Raw genomic sequence first — 21,641 nt, 5'->3', positions numbered from 1 at the left:
CGACTTCTGTCACTGGTAAGGTTGAGTTTTTTGGCGCCTCACCAGTGAAAGTGGGATTTCTCGGGTACTCCTGTTTCCCCACATCAAAATTCCTCTTACTTTGGGTTTATAGATCCTAGCCCTGAAAAGAGGCCTCCCAGAACACATTTTAGTCAATTTAAAAGTTCAAGATGTATATTATAAAATCAGAAGATAAAACTAAGCTGACGCACTGCTTGCATCTCTCTGCTCGCTCACTCTGTGTTAACGCAAACCACTTCTTCTTTCACGATGTGATTATGCGAACTTTGGTGGATGTGATACTGGACCTTCCTCGTCATTCTTCGTTGTCTCCCTGGCCGGCAACTCTTTCTCAGTTTCTCCTGACGCTCCTCAATCGAATTCAATAAACTATCGACTTCCAGGTAATTTGTGACCATCGTGCAAGTCGAACAACTTACACGCCACTTCAGCCCAATCATCTTTTTCCGTAATCAGTTCGTTAATTTATTCTTGCCTTGTGTGGGGTGAAGAGAAACTGTAGTTTCTGACTGCCCCTGGTTATTTTTCGTTCGACCAGAACGAAATAATAATCTAACCAAAATTCCTACCTAGATCTGTCTGTCTGACACAGTCAGGCACCAATACTACAAGTGGAGACTACCTGAAAAATCAACGACAGCAGAGCGCGAAACCGCGGCGCAGATCTCACCAGGAGACCGGAATCAGACTAAGGCTTGCACCCGGTTAAAAATAACCGATTAATTAGGAAGAAGTACGAACCCTCCGAGAGATGGTAGTAGTATACTCGGGCCAAAAGAACATCAATGTTCTTTGTGCAGAACATCTACCCGGCAAAACTCCAAAACAGATCTCTGACAAACGCCGAGATCTTAATAAACAAAATTTGCCCGTCTGCACTGCTTCACACACCATCAAGAGTCGTGGAGATCCTGCTGACGTCGTTCAGTACGAGGAGCTCGACTGGGAAGGGATTAATATCCCCGACTGGACTTCTAAGTTTTGTCCGTACATATGTCAGCTGAGAGATCAGAAGGGACTCGACGAAGCAACCTGGCAGGAGGTCGAAGTTGTGACCAAACATGGGTTGACGAGATCGCCCATTCTCAGACAACATGGAGAAACGAGAGAACTTCGACGCAGGCTCTTAAAGTCATTAATCATGCTTGAAGGCCATACAAGAGGTGGTTCCACAGGGTAGAACGCTTTAAAATGTTCCAGAGAATGTTCGATTTTGAACGAAAACGCCTACTTGAGGAGATATTAGACGGCCAGGATGCTGTCAGATGTCCCCTCAGTAAAGATCAGGTGAAAGACCATTACGATCATGTCTACAGTGTTGCGAATAATAACGTCAATTTTGACGGCTGTCCATTTCCACCCAGGACAGACAACACCAGTATTCTGGAACCAATAACATCATCCGAAGTGAGTCAGGCACTTCAAGGCATGAAGAGAGGGGCCAGTTTCCCGATAAGATCACTCTTCCTTTCTTACTCTACCGCCTTAAGTATGGTATCGACGCCTCCTAGGCAAGTCTGTATAACATCTGGTTATTCACGGGCCGCATTCCTGAATGCATGAAGATCAATAAGTCGATGCTCCTTCCGAAAGGATCGAGTAATCTGCACGAGGTCAAAAACTGGAGACCTATCACGATATCCTCCATCGTGCTTAGGTTATATTCTAGGATTATGGCCCGTCGCCTCGAGCAGGCCGTGCAGATAATTCCCAGACAGCGTGGTTTTATTCCTCAAACTGATTGCAGAGACAACATCTTCCTGCTCCGTTCCATCATGAGGAAAGCCAAGCGAAATGGGACTCTGGCTATGGCCTTTTTAGACCTGTGTAAAGCCTTTGATATGGTTGGCCACGAACATCTTCTAGCCAGCCTTGCCAGATTTCATGTCCACCCACATTTCGTCCGACTTGTAGGGGACATGTATCAAGATGGTGTAACGTCATTTAGGGTTGGTATCGAGAATACCAAACCTATTCACCTCTACAGAGGCGTTAAACAAGGGGACCCCATGTCTCCTATTTTGTTCAACATTGCCCTGGATTCTCTCATCCGTAAGATCGAAGAGGTTGGCCGAGGCATATCGCTAAACAAGAAGCTGGATCCAGTTTCTACTTTGGCGTATGCTGATGATATGGCAGTGCTGGCAAAAGACCATGCTAGCTTACATGAAATGTTGAACACCGTGAACGATTACTGTTTGGGTAACGGCCTCTCACTGAACATCTCGAAGAGTGCCGGAATGCTGATTAGGGGGTCCAGTAAGACCTTTACCGTCAATAATTGTTCACCATGGACAGTTAATGGCGAAGGACTCCCGATGATTGGACCCGAACAATCTTACCGTTACCTAGGGGCCAATGTCTGTCCATAAACCGGGGTGTACAGCGAGCCTGTACTTCCTCTCCTCGAGAAGTGGATAGGTAACATCTCGAGGGTACCACTAAAACCACACCAACCGTTCTCAACCGTTTTGCGGTACCCCGGCTCCTTTACCAACTCGAATTGGGAGCATCGAGTGGTACATTATTGAGAGAAATGGACAATCTAATTAAAAAGGCCGTGAAGAGCTGGTGTCATCTTCCGCCTTGCATGACCGACGGGTTACTCTATTCCAGTTATCGAGACAGTGGCCTAGCACTTGTCAAGTTGGAATCTTCGATTCCTACTCTTAAGATCAAGACATGATTAAGGCATGTCCATTCAACGGAGAAAACTATTACATATTTAGCCAAAACTGATAACGTACTCGATAACATCCAATGAATTGCCTTAAAGGCATTGAAATGCTAAACAAGGCGATCGAAGGACCAGCCTCAGAATCCTTGAGCAGTTCGACAGAGAGTTCTGAAAGCGAATACTTAGAAGCAGAAGAATTATCGAGACAAGAATCTCAAGAAGCAAATGCGACCTCAAACAAGAGGAGGCTGAAGAAGAAAAAGGACAAGGTAAGTATGGTTTCGGACAATACTATTAACCTTAACCTTAATGACACTACTAACAATACTAAAAATTCAAGTGTTAATAACGTAACCAATGTTAATAATGACAAAGCCACTAGTTCTAAGAAAAATAACGCAACTAACCTGAATACTAACAACACCGCTAACGCCACTAGTTCTAAAAACACCACCACTGTCACACAAACACACGATTCTCCTCATTACAGAATCCCAATTCTGTTCATTGAAGGAATTAACAACACAACACGCATCCCACAGATAGTCAAACAACTGAGGGCCTATTACCCGGGCATCCAGTTTAAGGACATCAAACGTCTTCCTAATGGAAGAATCATGTTAAAATGCTCTGAACCACAAGAATTTGCACATATTTTGGCCCATTCGGGGTCCAAGCCACCATTAGTACACCAAAAAACAACACGCCAAAATTTACTGTCATTATCAGAGGTGTCGATTTCGACATCGAAGATAATGAAATCACAGATGAATTAAAAACTCAAGGCTAAGACATTGTATCATCAAACCGAATCATATCCTTTAGAACGAAACAAAAAACGCCACTGATCAAGGTAACCGGTAACAATAAAGACGATCAAGACAAATTATTAAAAAACGGTTGATTCCTATTTTTCAAGAGACACACGACCGAACAGGAAAAAACACACCAAAAGCCCATTATTCAATGCTACAAATGTCAACGGTTCGGACACACGAAAACCAATTGTATGGCTAAGGACAGATGTGTGAGTTGTGGCGGACCTCACGAGGTTGCTCAGTGTCCAAACGAGCGTAACCAAGTGAGATGCGCAAACTGTCAGGGCCCTCACGCAGCCAGCTACAAAGGCTGCCCTAAATACACTCAAATACGTAATAGATTGATTTTCAAAACCACGAACAATAACAATCAAACCCAAGGCACCCTTTACATCACCAAACAACCTTTACTACAAACTCCAGCAGACTCACAAATCAAACACTCTCAACCTCAACCAACACGTACTTTCGCAGACGTCACACGCCCGAAAACAACACAAGCATTCAACCCCACAGAATTCACCACAAACTTACTCGCAATGCTAATAGAATTGAGTGATCTCCCTACATTCGAATCGAGGCACGAATCACTCAAATCTGTTTGTAGCCTTGCAAGTTATTATTTTAACCTTCCTCACCTCAAACCACACCATCTTTCACTTAAAATTCATGCAAGGTAAATAAAACAACACAATGATACAACACATTAAAATCTTACACATCAACTGCCAAGGAAATCTCAAAGACAAAAGGATAGAAATATACAACATAAACAAACATATGAACGCCAACATAATCATCGTTTCAGAAACACTTTGCACAGAGAAACAAAACACCACAATCCCCGGATTCATCACGCACAGCATACCTCACTCAGAAAACAACAGAGGTATAATAGCTTACTTTAGTACGAAAATATCGCATTTAATCTCGATAGAAGATTCCTTTAGATCTAACATAAATGAAACAATTTTTTGTAATATACACTTTAACAACCGGCTAACAATTCCGATTCTAGCCATATATTGCTCACCAACTAAAGATATTGACAGTAACTTCCTTCAAAATGTGTTAATCGCAAACCCAAACCAATTATTATTGAGGATTTTAATTCTCTGCATACAGAACTAAGGGAAACAGAAACACACGCAGAAGGTTGTGTATAAAACATTTCTTTCTAGTAACAAAATGCACCTAATAAACGACCATACACCTACACACTTTTCAGCCGCCAACGGCTCATATGACGTACTTGATTTCATCATAGCACCCAAGGACATGGTAAACAGAATCTCTAACTTTAAAGTGCATGATGAAATCACTAGTGACCACTTCCCAATTTCATGTATGATTCACCCGCGCCACCCTGCTGTGGCGTACGTGACTCCCTCTGCATACACCTATACCAAAACTGACTGGCTCACTTTCAATGCTACACTGGACTCATATCTACCCTACCCAATTGAACACGCTAACAACAAAACAGAACTAGACAATTATGTAAATCAAGTTACACAAGCCATACATAAAGCCATAAAAAACACAATCCCTAAAACAAGGAGAAAGCACTCACATAATCAATGGACTTTAACACCGGAAATTCATGCACTGATAATCGAACGAACACACTATATTACACGTGATCCATCTATTAAAACACAACACATCAACAGAACAAATACAAAAATTGAACAAGAAATTAAAATAGCAAAAGAAACTAATTGGCAAAACTTTTGTACAAATTTAGAAAAAATAAAGAATTTTGGAAAAAATTCAAGAGCATTTCTTCAGACAAAAACCCAAATCACATGCTTCAACATATCGCACACAACAATATAATCGCAAGGACGGACGTAGAGAAAGCCGACTCTTGCGAATGCTCCTTCGGCAACCTAAATTTAGTCGATTTTGACACACACAACACCAACATCACGTCAACAACTTCATAAATACAAACCAAGCTTCATTCTCACCACAATTCCCTGGCGAGACACTGTAAGCATACTCAAGTTCAATCAACAGGAAAATTACCATCACTGAACTAAAATAAATATTAAAACGTGAAAACACTTCCCCGGACATGACCAAATATTTCAAAATAACTGCAGAAGTGCCCCAAGGATCAGTCCTTTCTCCACTACTGTACATTATTTTTGTCAGCGATATACCTTTCCCCAGTTTAATACATACTCATAATTCGCAATTCGCAGACGACAACGCTATCTGGAATACCTCCAGAAACTCAGTAATGGCCATGTCTAGTGTGAAAGAATCACTTAACAACGTCTCGACCTGGGTAACAAGTGGAGAGTAGTTTTAAATCCAACCAAAACACAAGCAATCACCTTCTACAGGAAACTAAAAGACAGAAAAAATCTAAAAAAGTAAAATTATCACTCTGAAATACGCCCATTAACAGGAGCAAACGTGTCACATTCCTTGGTGTCACTTTCGACACAAAACTAACATGGAAAAAGCATGCTGACAACATACACTCATAAATTAGAAAACGCATTTCACACTTAATGATACTTACCAGCAAACACTCAAAATGCTCACCAAAAACCATTATCCAAATATACAAGGCTTACATACGTCCCCTAATAGAGTATGGATGTCAAGTCAGACATAATATTTCAAATAACACGCTCCAGAAAATCCAAGTTCAACAAAGCAAAATACTAAGATCTGCATTCAGACTACAATCACACACAATTATATACATCAAATCAGTAGCTTACCAACGCTAAGAAACAGACTAACAGAAATGTCACACAAATACTATTTAAAAGCAGAACACAGAAACAAACTAACTGCATCACTCTGTAAATTAACCAGTGCACCAACCAAATTTATTTCACCATACAACATACTTCAGGAATCACAAATCACACAACAAAGTACTTAAAGGGCAAAACTCGTGTAAATATTATGCATTTTCTTTTCAGGTCTCGGGCACAGGACAGGTAAATCTTTCGGCACCTGTCCTGTGACAGTGGGTTTTCTCGGGGCACTCCTGTTTTCCCCACAGCCAAGGCAACATTATTGCCATGCCCCGAACCGGGTCGTTTCGCGTTTATGTTGATGTTCATATTTAGTTTGACATCTGCTTTTCGGGATCTGGTCTGGCTGGTCTCTCCGGTGCTACCTTTGTCTCACTCATCAGTATTATGACCAACGTCACTCCTTCACCTAAAGAGTCAAAGTAAAAGAATATAATAAGAACATAATTATATCAGAAACATTGGCAAAAGATAACTATAATGTCAAGTTACCTGGTTTCAACTCATTCTCGAGACCGAGAACGAGTGAAACCAAAGGAATTGTAATGCATTTTAAGTATTACATCAGCCCATATATAGAAATCGAAAGAAACATTTTCTCAAACACAAATGAAAGAATGTTAAAATGTTAGAAAACAATAACATGCACGCCATAAACGACAGACATGTACGACGTACTTGACCTTGTAACCGTCCCCGACTATCTTTTAGTCCAGTGATGGCGAACCTATGGCACGCGAGGCCACGATTGCTGGCACGTGATAGGATTTCCGCATCTTTGCGAAGAAGTATGTAGCGAGCTAGGTAATTATGAGAGGTGGCATGACCTGAGAGCACTGGGGTTCAAGTACTTCGATTTTCAGGGCCTCCTCGTGGTGCAGAGGAGGCAATGCACCTAAGTGTAGCTAACACCAGAACTAGAGATATTCCCGGTAGGATCGATGAGAAGGATTGGATATCGGTAAAGCCTGGGAAATCGTTGTTCCCAGTTTAATGCGCCTTAACGTCAGCCCTTGTCTCTGCTTCGGGTTGATTAATACTATAATATATCCCAGGGATATATTAGGGATATTATCCCTACAGGTTGCATGTCGAACCTTTTGAACGACGGGGGTGGCATCGTAAGTCATTACATCTATTCGTATTGGTTTTCAACCAATATGAATAAATAATTATATCGGTTACTTATTATTCTGCAGTCATGAAGAATTATACAAAAAACAGAAAACTTGTCATAAATCATTCTTTGTAATTTTATTGAAAATTTGAATATAATACAAGCTAAATGCAGCTAAAAATGCAAAACATTATAAACTATTGATTAACTTGAGAATATTTTTCAAACAATCGTGTTTAGTTTTAAATTTTGCACTCCACATTACCATGGCATTAAAAAAGCTACAGTAACAAAACGGGCCAATTTAATTTGTTTAAATATTTAACTGTTCTTTGTTTAAGTAAATTTTTAAAAGTTTGTTTCATTAAACTTTACTTTTGTGTGTTTAAGTTATACCAAAAATGAATGCAAAGAAGGCAAAGCTAATGGATAGTGGACGATTATTTCAAGAAAATTGGACACAATTTGGAACCATTGAACGCAACGGAAAAGCGTTATGTATGTTATGTGGTGAAAGTGTTGTGTGTCGTACTTCAAGTGTCAAACGGCATTTTGAAACCAACCACAAAAATGTTGCTGAACTTGATGAAACAGAAAAGGAGAAATTTCTTGCAAACGAACTGAGGAAATATCATTCTCATTGTCTTATTCTTGGAAACTTTCTTTCTAAACCTAATCGTTTGACGAAGGCCAGCTTTCAAATTTCATTATGTATCGCTAAACATGGTAAGTCTCTATCTGATGGAGATTTCAAATAAACGTGAAATTTTACGACGAATCTGTGAGGTACCACTTAGCAGAAATATCGTGAAAGATCGTATCTTACGTATGGCAAATGATGTCAATCAACAACTCAGTACTGATTTACAAAAGGCTTCTTGTTACTCCATGTGTTTGGATGAGAGTACGGATATAAATAATCATGCAAAGTTAGCAGTAACTTTGCGTTATGCTGTTGGTGACTCCATGAGGGAAGAATTGGTGAAACTGATTTCTTTACCCGGAAGAACACAAGGAGTAGATATTTACAATGCTGTGATGGAATGTTTTTTGACACAAAGTATTAAGCACGAAAAGACAGTTTCGATCACTAGTGATGGAGCACCATGTATGGTTGGGTCAACATCTGGTTTCATAAAGTTGTTTGAGAACAAAATAAAACATCAAGTCATCCAGTTTCATTGTATTATACATCAAGAAGCTCTTTGTGCAAAAGAAAGTAGCAAAAAATTAGATGATATACTCAAAGATGTTACAAAAATGGTGAATTACATTATGACTCGTGCGCTTCATTTTCGTCAGTTTCAAACACTTCTTGATGAGGTTCAAGCACAATATAGTACTTTAATTATGTATAACAATATCCGATGGTTGAGCAGAGGACGTTTTCTGGAAAGGTTTATTGCTTGCTTGAACGAAATTAGATTTTTTATGCATGAAAATGGACAAGACATTCCACAGCTCACTGATGTGGCTTGGCTTAATAACCTCATGTTCTTTACAGACTTTATATCACACTTCAATGCACTGAACACAAAACTACAAGGAGTAGGAAAAACAGCAGAAAGAATGTTCTGGGATATAAAGGCATTTGAGAGAAAATTGCAAGTTTTTGAAAAAGACATCGAAGGTGGGGAACTCAAATATTTTCCAAATCTGAAAATGCATTTAGAAAACTCGACAACATTTGCAGACTGTTCCTTAAGTAAACAGGAAATCTCCAAAGAATTTTCAAGCATTATCGCAGTAGCGAAGGAGAATTTTAGTAACAGATTTATACAGTTTCGAAAGATAGAAAAAAAAAACTTTGTATTTTCTTACCTTTCCCGATAAAACTGAATTTGAAGATCTCGATCTTTCCTGTGTGCACTGGTTGGGTTTGAAAACTCTAGAAATGGAGCTGGTAGAATTTCAGAAAAACTATACTTGGACTAATAAATTCTGTGCCCTGCGTAAAACACTTGAGAAAATAGTGTGTGGAGGGATCTTGGAAGAAAACGTTGCAAAGAGTTGTGAAAATGAAATTCTTAAAGTGTGGAATTCTTTGCCAATTAATTTTAAGTCAATGAAATTACTTGGAATAGCTCTTCTAACTTTGTTTGGATCATCTTACGCTTGTGAGCAGCTGTTTTCAACTTTGAATTTCATCAAATCAGACAGAAGAAACAAGCTTACAGATGAACCGAGTGCTGCATGTGTTGCTCTCAAATCAACAAAATATGAACCATCAAAACAAGTTATCCAAGTGTTCACAACAGCAGAGATCGCATTGATTTAATAAAATTCAAGACAAAATATACAAATTTTAAGTCAAGGCTATTTATTAGTTTCATTGAAACTTTTGTAATTTGACTTTTTTTAAAATAAAGATACTCATCAAAAAGTCGGATTTTATTGGAAAGTAACCGTCATTTTTATGAAAATCCTGGCACGTTCGGATAGACAAAATTATTTTGGGTCACAATTGAGGCACGCAATCTCTAAAAGGTTCGCCATCACTGTTTTACCTTATTCACGGAATTTCAAGGTTCACCTTGACCCTTTTCCAGTTTTTTTCAAAATCTCGTAAAACAAACAGAATTTACCAACAGATCTCCCACAGGTCTATAATTATACAAAAACTGACTGGATAACCTTCAATAACACCCTAACCACACTCTCACCAGACGAAATTACAAGCGTTACAAACAAACAAAGTATACAAGTATGTTAACGACGTCACGAATGCTATTTCAAAAGCCGTGGATACAGTCATGCCCTCTAGACAAAAGAATACTCCCAAGCAAAACTGGACATTGACGCCAGAAATACATAATCTTATTAAAGAACGCAGGAAACTCAGGCGACTCTACATGAAAAGTAGAGACCAAACAGTACAGACAGTCGAGTTTTAAGTTGGCAATGCTGTTAGTTGAACTGTCGTTACTTATGCTCTTGAACTTTCTCCAGAATGTATGAATTGTCTTATGACGCACATAACTCCGACCAATTTTTTTGTTCGTTAATTAGACGCCGGATAAGGTTATTGACTCGATTGATTTGGGTTTTAATACACTGTAAAAAATAACCGTTTTATAACAAAGAAATGCCTCGTTATTTTACGGAACATACGCATGTTTACTGATCTACGCTGGTAAGCATCGTGAAATCACGCTGCTAACCAACGTAATCAACACTGCGGCCCGCTCAGGCACCGCCTTTCAAGCCCATGGCGCAAATAACATGGCATTGCAAAGTCGCTAGCGCGGGGCTAGATGCGCGTACGCGCGTGTTTATCAGCTATAGCCGGACTCTGCTGACGCAGTGCTGGATGCGGAGTCATGAACTAGGTCGCTCGCGGCACCGGAAGCGAGAATTTTGAATTCACACAAAGGAATCAGCAGTGCCAGTGGATCGTGGATGCAGTTTGTTCCGAATAGAGTCTAGCAGTCAACAGTCTACACCTCATCAATTTATTTACCCCTTGTTTAGACCTACGCAATCCAGATTCAGTTTAATTTAAATTAACTTTGTGTTGTGCATTTCCAGGAGGCAGGTTTGTATTTTATTTGATTCATAACCATTGATATTACTGGTACATAGATAAATCTACTAACGTGAAGCCCAATGTCTACTTCATGACAAACTATATTCTAGGCCTATTGCGTTGCCTAAAATTGTAGCTTTCTAGCGATCTAACGTCAGGCCTGGTCAATTCGTATCAGGTATTTGGGAATGGGCGGTACCTGGGTACCGTTTGATGATAAACGGTTCCTGATTGATGATCTGATGAACCTTATACTATAATAGATATAGGCTAAGTCCTAGTAGTGTAGATTCTTCAGATCTGGTCGTCTGGTTACCTTGTGAGAGCATATTCTTAGATTCAGTCATGCATGGAAGCTAGGCCTAAAGATCGTAGGTAGGCTGAACTTCACGTTTTTCTTTAAAAACTGCCATAGCATTTTTATGAAATTGCACTCTTCAGTATGTTTAGCTAGATAAATTACCATCCAGTTAATTTAGCAACAATATTCCAGTCACCAAATTTGCCTAAGTAAAAGGCTCGCTAATATTAGGGTTTTACAGCAAGTACATGGCATGATCAGTCTGGCTGCTGGGCATGAAATTATAGGGCAAGAATTTTACTGATGTTTAGAGTATTCCAAAATTATAAAGATATTATGTTAAAATTTTGGGCCAACTTTTGAGCGAATCATATAACATGGCACATTTTTGGTCCTGAGTGGTTTACATGATTAATCCCAGTTTGGTGCATTTTAGCAGGTGATTCCTTCTGTAATTAACAGTTATGCAAAAATTTTGAATTGCTTCTCTAAAAGTAAGTGAAAGTGAGCAGGAATTGATCAGTTGTTTCGCAAGTTCTTTCAACAGACAAGGCCTGGCGTGTTGGTTAAAGCCAAGATTTTTAATTCCTGTGCCATACCCCCCCCATCACTTATCCACTTAATCTTGGAGATCTCACCATGCCCTGCTGCTTAGTTCATTTCCTATATCAATTTTTTTCACTATTCTGGTCTTGTTTGTTAGAGTTTAACTGAAACTCAAAATGTATCGCTGTACTATTTGTCACTTTAGAACATCTTCTCTGCGAACGTATGGCAGTCATTATAACTCATTCCATGCAGCTTTACCAAATCCTACTATATCTTGTCCAGTGACTGACTGTGGTGAAAACTTGCCAACATTTCCTTCTCTTAAATCACACATTTCAAGGCAGCATAAGGGAGAATATTCAAAACAGTATGTTGACTCTGATAGTATACAGCTGCAATGTGAGATAAGGCATTGCTTAGCAAAATATTTGGGTTTGAAACCTTTTATTGCTCGTTTGAAGGGACATATAAAGGATGGTATTAAAATTGCATGTCCCTTCCAACAATGTGATAAGCGATTTGAGGTTGTGTCAAGTTTCAGTTCTCACTTGAGCAGATATCACAAGGACACCTCAGTTCATCACCTGCATGTAGCCATCCTCTCCATTGGTGATCATGATGGTCATGATAGAAATTTAGAGAACCAGACTAATGAAAACAATAATACAGGCAATGATGAAGAACCATGTACTGAAATTTGCCATAGTGATGAGGATGAAAATAATTTCTTATCAGACCGAGAAATAGAAAGTGCCTTGACAACAAAATTAGCTACATTTCTCTTATCAATACAGACAAAACACCACTTACCAGTGAGCACTATTCAGGTTATTGTGGATGAATTCAGCTCCCTCCATAATGAGCAAGCGAAATTCCAAAAACATCAATTGAAGGCAAAGCTAGAAAAAACAACTCTTTCTGCTGATTGTATTCAGGAAATTATACACTGGTACGAACATGACAACCTCAAAGCAGTACATGACACTTTAAGGTCAAAATATTACAGAAAAAAGTATTACAAGGAAAAATTTGATTATGTTGAACCACTTCCACATCCAGAGCCTAAACACAAAAAAGATGATACAAAGGCATTGTGCTACTATGTGCCTTTAAAAGATTCACTTCAGGCCCTATTTCGAGATGAAAAAATCAGTCACTACTTTGAAAAATCTGAAAATAATGGAGATTTAGGAGTGCTAACAGACTTTACAGATGGTAAAGTGTGCAATGAAAATGTTTTCTTTCAAGAAAATCCTGATGCTTTAAAGCTACTCTTGTATCAAGATTCATTTGAAATAGTGAATCCACTTGGGTCAGCAAAGAAAAACACAAAATTTTGGCCATTTACTATACCATTGGTAATCTGCATCCTGCTGTCAGGACTTTAATAGATGTACAGCAGCTATTGTTGCTCTGTAGGGAAGAGGACTTTAAGACACATGGTCAGGAAAAGATTCTGACTCCTATCATGACAGATTTGCTTGATCTGGAAGCAAATGGTGTAGACTTAGGCAGATTTGGGAACCGCAAAGGGTCTGTTGCCTTTGTTCTAGGGACAATTTAGGTAGTCATATGATAGGTGGTTTTGTTGAAAACTTCAGTTCTGTTTCTCACAATTGTAGATACTGTTTGATATCCAAAGATGACCTTGAAGGTGGAAATATTTTTCCTTGGGACTTTGATTTAAGGACTCAAGAAAATTACAATAGCTCAGTACAAGAAGTATGTACAAATGGTCTGGTGCATCACAGTGGGGTTAAATTTGATTCAGTATTGAACAAATTGCAACATTTTCATGTTACAAACCCTGGTCTCCCACCTTGCCTTGGGCATGACCTGTTTGAAGGGATTGTCAAGGAAGATCTACACTTGATTCTTAATTACTTGGTACGAGCAGAGTGGTTTGATTATGATTACCTGAACAAAAAGATTCAGACTTATAAATTCAAAGGATCTGATGCAAATGACAAACCCCCATTTACTTTGAGCTCTAAGACAGTTAGTGGGCATGCAGTTCAGGTCTGGGTTTTGCTCCGATTTTTGCCACTGCTAATACATGGAAAAATTGATGACCATAATAATGAAGTGTGGCAGTTGCTGTTATTACTAAGACAGATTGTTGAACTTATATGTGCCCCAGTGATATCTGAGGATCAGGTTGCCATAATGTTGGACTTGATAGAAGAATATATTGTAAAAAGAATGCAACTTTTTCCAAACATTAACTTAAGAGCAAAACACCATTTTCTGACTCACTATCCTGAGCTTACATTGAAATGTGGACCCCTGATTCGATTGTGGACATTACGATTTGAGAGTAAACACTCTTATTTCAAGAGGAGTGCACGTTCAGCTCAAAATTATATACATGTAACAAAGTCCTTAGCAGAAAAACATCAGTTGTTGCAAGCATTGTATAGTTCTGGATCATTGTTTCGACCACCGGTGTCATACAAGTCAGCATTAGCATTCCATGCAGATTTGTATGGAGAGTACATCCAGAAGGCTGTTGACAAATTCCCTCACTTGAGAAATAGTTCAAGTACTGTAGTTTGCCAGAGTATGGTGGTGCATGGTGTCCACTACCATAAAGGACAAGTAGTGTTTTTGTCCAAAGATGCTGATAATCACCTTGTTTGTGGTGAAATCACCATGGTTCTTCTCAGTAAGGATACTGATATTTATTTTGTTGTTCAGAATAAGGATACACAAAGAACTGAATCTGGATTGCTTAAAATTTTTGAATCTGAAAATTCAAAAACAACATGTGTTCCTTTTAGCCAACTACTGGATTACTGGCTCCTGGAGCTATACAGATTTGGTGCCAGTGTATTTGCTGTTCTGAAACACGCTGTGGTGGATAACTAAGGTCATCCAGGTACGTGTTCTTTTGGATGTCAAAGACATGAATTCTTCCAATGAGGCCTATATTCATATTGGTCTCCCTTGTTCTCCAGGGATTATTCTAGACCCTTTATAGGGCCGAATTTCTTCCCCCTGGCAATTTTTTTGTTATTTGTACAAAATTCCCCTCTGCAACAACATAAATTTCCCCATTCCTATTAAACCACGTTAAATAATTCCCACATCAGTAAGAAAGGGCCCCAAGTTATAAAACCTAGAATAACCCCTGTTCTCAGCCTAGCCCACTTCATCCTTAAGGTGCCATCTGGGTACTTTTGTTCATTTTAAAATGGTGCAGCATGGTGTAAAATACTGATGTAGACAATCAGAATTTCAGGCAAATTTGGTTGGAAGTGGTATTTCCTGAGGCACCAAACCACTTTTTAATAGATAAATTGTTCTTTTTAATAGATAAATTGTTCATGGAACCCAATAAGAACAAGACTGTTTATAATATAAAGTGGAAATTTTGTTTAACAGGCAAAGAATTTTGCCTGTTCAAGGCCTACCCAGTTAGCAGGGGATGGAAACAATTATTTTGTGTTCTGTACAGTGTTAGGTCTATAATAACATGATCAGATAAAAAAGTATTAACCTTCCTGCTACCCATGATATTTTGGCTGAGAAGCTAGGACCCCTCCCTTTACCCCCCCACCAAGTTTTTGGGTACCCCATGAGCTATCCCAGTTGTACCAAAGCATCCTACATCTAATACAATCAACATGAACTTACTGGTTTCTAACAAGTGGTTTGGGGAGAATTTTTTTTTTTTTTATTTTTTCTATAATACACAGTCATGACAAGTGAAGCATACGGTGTATACAATAAGTACTGGCCACAAGCACGCAAGTTCTAATTCAGTGCCCTTCTTTGGTCTTTTGAGTCCCTGGTCCTGGTAATATATACTGTTAACAATTCCTTTGTGCATTGAATCACCTGGCCTACCTCCCTTAGTCTGCTCTTACAGAATTTTTAGAGGACAGGCCCAAATTTCAGCATTTGTAATATTGTACACAAGCATATTGCATTAAGCCAGTCACACTAGACAGTAAGTGAAGCTAGTGGCACATAAGCAGCATCTGCATGTGAAGCCAGGCACATTTTCTGTTGAGTGAAGATAGGCAAATGCAACTTTGAGCTGGATGCACCTTTCAGTTGAGTTTAGTTGCAGTTTGCATTCATGAATCCAGTCACTTTTGACAGTGTGTGATGTAAATGGCACATGAGCAGCATTTGGCAGTTGTTACGAATCCACCCCCCTATCCCCCACCCCCTATGCTTTGTAACTTGTACTGGTATTCCATGTATAAGCTGACCCCCACCCTCCAATTTCATTAAAATTAAATACAACCTCTACATTATATTCAATTGCAAACAAGATTTCTAAAAATTATTAGTAAGCCTTCATTAAAACCCTGTTTTTGTAGTACATTAGCACTGGGTGTTTTTTCAGTCTCCTGCCTGAAAGTTGGAGATAGTGAGCTTCTGTCTGTCCATCCATCTTAAGAAACAGATCCAAGATTTTTGTAAAGGGGGATCCAATCTATGATGACCAATAAGACATCCTAAATTGAAAGGTCCTCAGGTGCCAACAAGAAAGGAGTCCAGGTGGCAAAATTGGTTTGAAACCGAAAAAAATTGCTGCAGCCAAGAAAGGGGATCCTAGCCCTTCTGCCCCCCCCATGGATCCGCTTCTGGTCTAGCCTGGGGACTTATTTGCCATCTCTAAGCTTTTGTTTTGGACAAAAAAATAGTACAGGTGTCATTATTTATATGCACTGTGTCTAATCAGATGTTAATTTAGTTGTCCTTTGACTTTAGGATGCCCTCTGTGTCAGAAGAAGTGAAGAACTTTCTTGTAGCAGCTCTTCATCTTACAGCAGACAAGATGGTAGCACTAGAGGAGAAGCTGCAAGAATTTGGGATGGAAAATCTGGAAGACTTTGAGTTTCTTGATCCTGAGAAAGATCTTGAAGGGACACTAAACCTGCTTGCCTGCAGAAAACTGGCCCTCAAACTGAAAGCCCACTTCACAGCAAATGGTATTCTTTAAGTTTAATGAACAAATGCATATAACTTTAGTTAAATATCCTTTTTGGCAGGCAATATTTTAATGTTTATTCTGTGTTTCCAAACTTGGGGCCCTTTTTCACTAAAGTGGGGAAATAAACTTATGTGATTAAATATGTATGGAGGAGTTTTTTTTGGGGGGACAGGGAAAATTTTATGTAAAAGTATACATGTTTGGAAGGGGAAGGGGCAAAAATTTAGCCCTAAAGTAGGATTCTTTTACTGAAATAACAATATTATATACATCTCCCCCACCCTCAAGTAATTCAGGCAACCCTTTTACCTTCCAGCTGTAAAAAAATCCTCTTACTTGGGGAGGGGATTTAAGACCAATCCTGTACCCACCCCTTTATCTAATATGTCTTCCTTTCTGCATGTCAGAGAGGGGTGTAGAGTTTTTTCCTCACCCATCAAAATGAGAGGCACAAGTTGGGGACTTAACTTGCATGAATTTGCAAGAAAATGTCAATACTACTTTAATATTATAACTATACTTTGTATTTAATTGTCAAAAATACAGCTAAACAGAACTTTGCATTTAATTGTCAAAAATGCAGGTGAAACTTGGTTTGATGGGTAATGTACAAGTGCTTTTTCAAATACTTTAATTCTCTTTAGATATTATTGTAATTTTCTATTGTAATCTACTTTCTTAAGGCACTGAAAGTATCCCATCAGTTGTTGGGACTCCAAAAAGTAGAAACCTTGCTGCAGCAGCTTCACCAGCCGAACAATGTGTCACACCCCCACCATTGTCACTGTCAAGGGACAATATCACACCAACCACCTCAGGTTCTGGATATAGACGGGAGGCGCAAAGCTGGGGAGAGAGATTCGAAATCCCTTGGCAAAAGCTGCCTGATGCAGTCCAAGACGCTTGTGCCAAAGGGACAACCCCAGCCAAGACTGATCTCTTTGCTGCAGTAAGAGTGTTGTGCCAAGAAATAGCTAAGGTAAATCCCAAACCTGGGAAAGCTAACTTAAATGCTATTGCCAAGAAGATTGTGGATACGCATCCTAGAACCTTCATGGATTCTATAGCACGATATGGCCAGGTGGGGAAAGGGTATGCTACTCTCGCAAATCGCCTCTCTGAGAGATTTGACAACCTGAATCGTTGTAGCAGAGGCAACTCTTTCCGCAGGAAGCTGCTGGAAGAAAAGAAAATGGAGGTACAACTGGTAGTGCTAAGAGAAAGTCTGCCTCAGTGCTGCAGCAGGATAGCTATGGCTGTATCAGGTGGCAGCCTGATCTGCCCGACGGGGAGACTGAGGAAAGCCAGGAACAGCAGAGGTGCTGGCTTGTAGAAGAATACCACCGTGGTAGTACCGACACGCCAAGGGTGATTCAAAGTATGACCAGCACCTACCCGTCACAGCGCTACCTTATTAACAAAGGTGCTCACTTGTCAGCAGTGAGAGTAAATTGGCCTTTCCTTTACAGCCAGCATACTTTCTAAGCCATTTTGAATACCTTATGGACTTCAGTTTATTTGAAAGACTTGACCATGAGATGAGCAGTAGGGCAGACAAGATGCTGAGGTACTGTCAATCACAAACAAATGTAACTGTGGCAACAGCAGCAGCCCAGTTGACAATGCTAGCCGAAGTGGTTGGAAATGTTAGTCCCAAGGTGTATGGCACCCTCTTGCTGCTTCCTCTGATCTTTGGAGAAGATAAAGAAGACCTCTTTAAAACTGCAGAGGTAAGGCTTTCACTACAGCTTTTATAATGAGTGAAAAATAGGAACAATTTATTTTTGGCAGATTTTGCAAAATGATATCATATTTCAGTTAAAATACCTTTGTATACATCAAGCTCTAGTGATCAGATGCTCTTCCTGTTTTAGAGATTTTGGTAAATCTTTCTTAAATGTTTGCTAATTTCTGTAAATATTGACTAGTTTAATTATAAGAAAATGGGATTAGCAAATTTATGTCAAATATAAGCTTGAAAAAACAGAGACCTGTGGTAGGGCTACTATTTAAGGAAATACTGTTCTCTGTAGTACTGTACATTTTAATACTACTGCCTAATTTAACTTAGTACCAAGGTTCTTTTCACAAACATTTAGTAGACTGACAGTATCCAGCATTAACATAATTAACATAAAACGCTTATATAAGATTTGAAACAGGATTATACTGTAAACAGGAAAATATTCACTAAAGAAAAATATTCATCAACCTTACCAATGTTGCCAGTCCTTGAAGATTTTCCCCAGCAAAATGAGCCATTTTGAATGTTGTATTATGGATCACTGAAGTTGGCAGAATTTATACAAATGAATTAAGCACTTATGTGACCGTCAAATTAGGGCTGCGCTGCAGATAAGTTCATATTATAATCCTGATTACAAATCAACTTTTGCTGTCACTTGACCTGCTGTATGTTTCCAGTATTAGACACTAATTTATAAATACATGTAATAGGATTATATAATTTTTTCAACAGGATATCATCACATCTGCTGATTTAGAACAACATGATGACCTACCTCACCCCCATGTAGTCATCAGAGGTAAGATACTTATTATGCATACTGTTTTTGTACTTGGATTTTTTTTTTTTTTTTTTTGGGGGGGGTATGTGCATCACATTGTATGCCTATTTTTCCATTTAATGGACTTCATTGTGTTTTGAAACTCTAAAACCTTCATTAAGAACAATTAGTCATGTTTTTCTTTAAATATATTAAAAATAACAAGAAAATGATAATGAAGGCCTAAAGTTTGAGATATGTTTAAAATATATGGCACCACTGCAGATTATATAATACAATATTCAGAATTCCTTGATGTTTCTGTAAATTTAGAGTTTAGACCTGTGAATTGCTAGACCTTAATTTTGACCATTCAAGGTCAAAGTTACACAGTCCTGCATGGCAAAAAATGTGGGCAACTCACACACACAGGGAGACACACAGACGTCACTGAAAATATGATAGCTGCCTCTGATAGAAGAGGGCAGCTGTAATTATTTCCTTGTTAGGCCGTTTGCTAAGTACTTTGTTTTATTTGTAACATCAGGAGAGATATATAAAAGAAAACTACACACTACAGGCTGCAGGGTTCCATATGTGGTTTTGGTCTGACCTGAATTATCAGGGCTGAAAACTTGATAACAGTATTAACAAGACAATATGCCTCACAAGAACATCAAAATGTACTCTTGTTGTTTTATATTTTTGTAGGAAACCATCCATTTGAAAATAACTGCTATGCAGTTGTAGAAGGATGGCAGTTGGTTTGACCATAGCAGCTTATTATAACTTGAACATCACCTACCCAGAGTCCATTGCCAACACTCTTGAATTTATTCAAAGGTTTGGAATAGCACTTTCTTAATTTACCTGTATTTACTTACATAATTTCTTTTGACCTGTAAATGAAGATGATAAATATGAATAGTTCTTTCCTATGCAAAAGAATACCGGTACTTTGGTTGCTACCCATCAGTTTGATAGAGCCATTCTTAGGACCAAGGTTAAATGTTCCCTACTCACAGTTGGTCTTTCAAAAGTTTTAAACTTGTACTAATCAATTTGCATGTATTTAGACTGGCCGACATGCAAGGCCAGCTGAAGTAGTTAGTTAGTCTTACTACACAGGTCCTCTCTCACATGTCCCAGCCCTGTTTCACCATACAAAACTTAAGCTTAGGCCACAAGAAATACAGATTTGTGAATCATCGCTATCTGCATCCAGTCTTGGCTGCCCTATAAACATTTTTATGGCTTTACTGAATAAAATTTTTTAAAATATTATATGTTAACAGCATTAAATGTATATTTGCTAGAAGTATTTGGTTGAATATTCAGTTTAAAAAGTTATGTCACCAGTAGGCAGAAATAGAAGTACATGGTATTTGCAGCAGAATATGACAATTTTTTCTATAAGAGAATTGACATGTATGAAAAATTGAGCGATTTTGTTGCAAATTGAACAGTGGACTGGTCAGAATAAAAAAAAAGTGCCCTGTAACCCACTCTAGAAGGAATAAAAGGATGAGTAACAAAAGATTTGTTCCTTGTGGCCTTATTGTATTTTGTTATAATGCAGATAATTTGAATTGTCAAAATGTTATAAAAAAATATATATAAAACAGAATTCCAGGATATTATGACTCATTTAACCATGCTTATCAATTTTAACAGGATCTTCCTTGGCATAAATCCTCAGAGGGGCTCCAAAGTGAGGAAGACCGACAAGAGGAGGCCTGCCTTTAGTACCAAAGTTAGAAAGTTGATAGACAATCTAAGGGATTTTGATAATGATATCTCAGTTATTTACTGAGATTTTATTTCTGCTTAATAAAAGATGGACAATAAAAGTTTAAACAACTGCAAGACTTTATGGTTTCTAATATTGAAATTTAACCAGTTAATAAATAGGAACATTGGCATGACATTCCTTGTATACCATTATTTCATGTTTTCTTGAAAAACAAAATATCATCAGTTTGCAATAAATATGGAAAATAAACAGGAGTCTCTGTTTTTTTATTTCAAGAAAAAGTCATATGTCTCTTTCTTTCTATTAATGTTATGCTAAAAATGCAGGCCCCGCGCATGTTATCATATTGAGCATTTCTTTCTGTAAAGTAACACCACCATGGTCGTAAAAATTATACACTAAATATTACTGTAAAATTACTCCACACCAGCATAAAAATTATCCTGCCTTTCATGTAAAATTACTCCTATCAGCATTAAAATTACACTACCTTGCTATGTAAAATTACACTGTATTTGCATGAAAATTACGGTGTATTGCCATGTTAAATGACAAGATTTGTTTTTGCAATGCACCGTAAAAATTACACTCCAGTGTAGCGTCAACTCTGCTGCTACTATATTGCAGTGTAAAATTACGAA

At 38.5% G+C, this 21,641-nt stretch overlaps 2 protein-coding genes and 1 pseudogene across 3 annotated transcripts; all 3 read left to right on the top strand.

Annotated features, from left to right (window-relative positions):
• Positions 1–2,804: 2,804 nt before the first annotated feature.
• Positions 2,805–18,200, top strand: LOC143242752 (uncharacterized). 2 transcript variants are annotated; one of them, XM_076486234.1, is made up of 3 exons: positions 2,805–2,967; positions 16,518–16,738; positions 17,424–18,199. In XM_076486234.1, exons 2-3 carry the CDS (start codon positions 16,519–16,521, stop codon positions 18,071–18,073), a joined length of 870 nt encoding a protein of 289 aa, XP_076342349.1. In that variant the 5' UTR covers positions 2,805–2,967; position 16,518; the 3' UTR covers positions 18,074–18,199. The 2 variants fall into 2 exon arrangements, with proteins under 2 accessions (XP_076342349.1, XP_076342350.1); XM_076486235.1 differs by lacking the exon at positions 2,805–2,967 and having other exon boundaries at positions 16,160–16,738; positions 17,424–18,200.
• LOC143242805 (uncharacterized) lies at positions 11,877–14,935 on the top strand (annotated as a pseudogene).
• Positions 18,201–18,208: 8 nt separating the features above from the next.
• LOC143242753 (uncharacterized) lies at positions 18,209–21,249 on the top strand. The gene is made up of 4 exons (XM_076486236.1): positions 18,209–18,470; positions 19,220–19,286; positions 19,959–20,090; positions 20,922–21,249. Exons 1-3 carry the CDS (start codon positions 18,243–18,245, stop codon positions 20,015–20,017), a joined length of 354 nt encoding a protein of 117 aa, XP_076342351.1. The 5' UTR covers positions 18,209–18,242; the 3' UTR covers positions 20,018–20,090; positions 20,922–21,249.
• The last annotated feature ends 392 nt before the right edge of the window (positions 21,250–21,641 follow it).

This window comes from Tachypleus tridentatus, unplaced genomic scaffold (assembly GCF_004210375.1).
Source record: "Tachypleus tridentatus isolate NWPU-2018 unplaced genomic scaffold, ASM421037v1 Hic_cluster_2, whole genome shotgun sequence".
Lineage (NCBI taxonomy): Eukaryota > Metazoa > Arthropoda > Merostomata > Xiphosura > Limulidae > Tachypleus > Tachypleus tridentatus.
The sequence above is the reverse complement of the archived record's forward strand: the minus strand, read 5'-3'. Positions and strand labels throughout refer to the sequence as shown.

Bases quoted from the DNA above. Each gene is read 5' to 3' on its own strand.
- LOC143242752 (XM_076486235.1), top strand. From the start codon at position 16,519: ATGCCCTCTGTGTCAGAAGAAGTGAAGAACTTTCTTGTAGCAGCTCTT. The intron at 16,739-17,423 runs GTATTCTTTAAG...TACTTTCTTAAG, and splicing joins AGCCCACTTCACAGCAAATG to GCACTGAAAGTATCCCATCA.
- LOC143242753 (XM_076486236.1), top strand. From the start codon at position 18,243: ATGGACTTCAGTTTATTTGAAAGACTTGACCATGAGATGAGCAGTAGG. The intron at 18,471-19,219 runs GTAAGGCTTTCA...TTTTTTCAACAG, and splicing joins ACCTCTTTAAAACTGCAGAG to GATATCATCACATCTGCTGA. The intron at 19,287-19,958 runs GTAAGATACTTA...ATATTTTTGTAG, and splicing joins CCCCCATGTAGTCATCAGAG to GAAACCATCCATTTGAAAAT.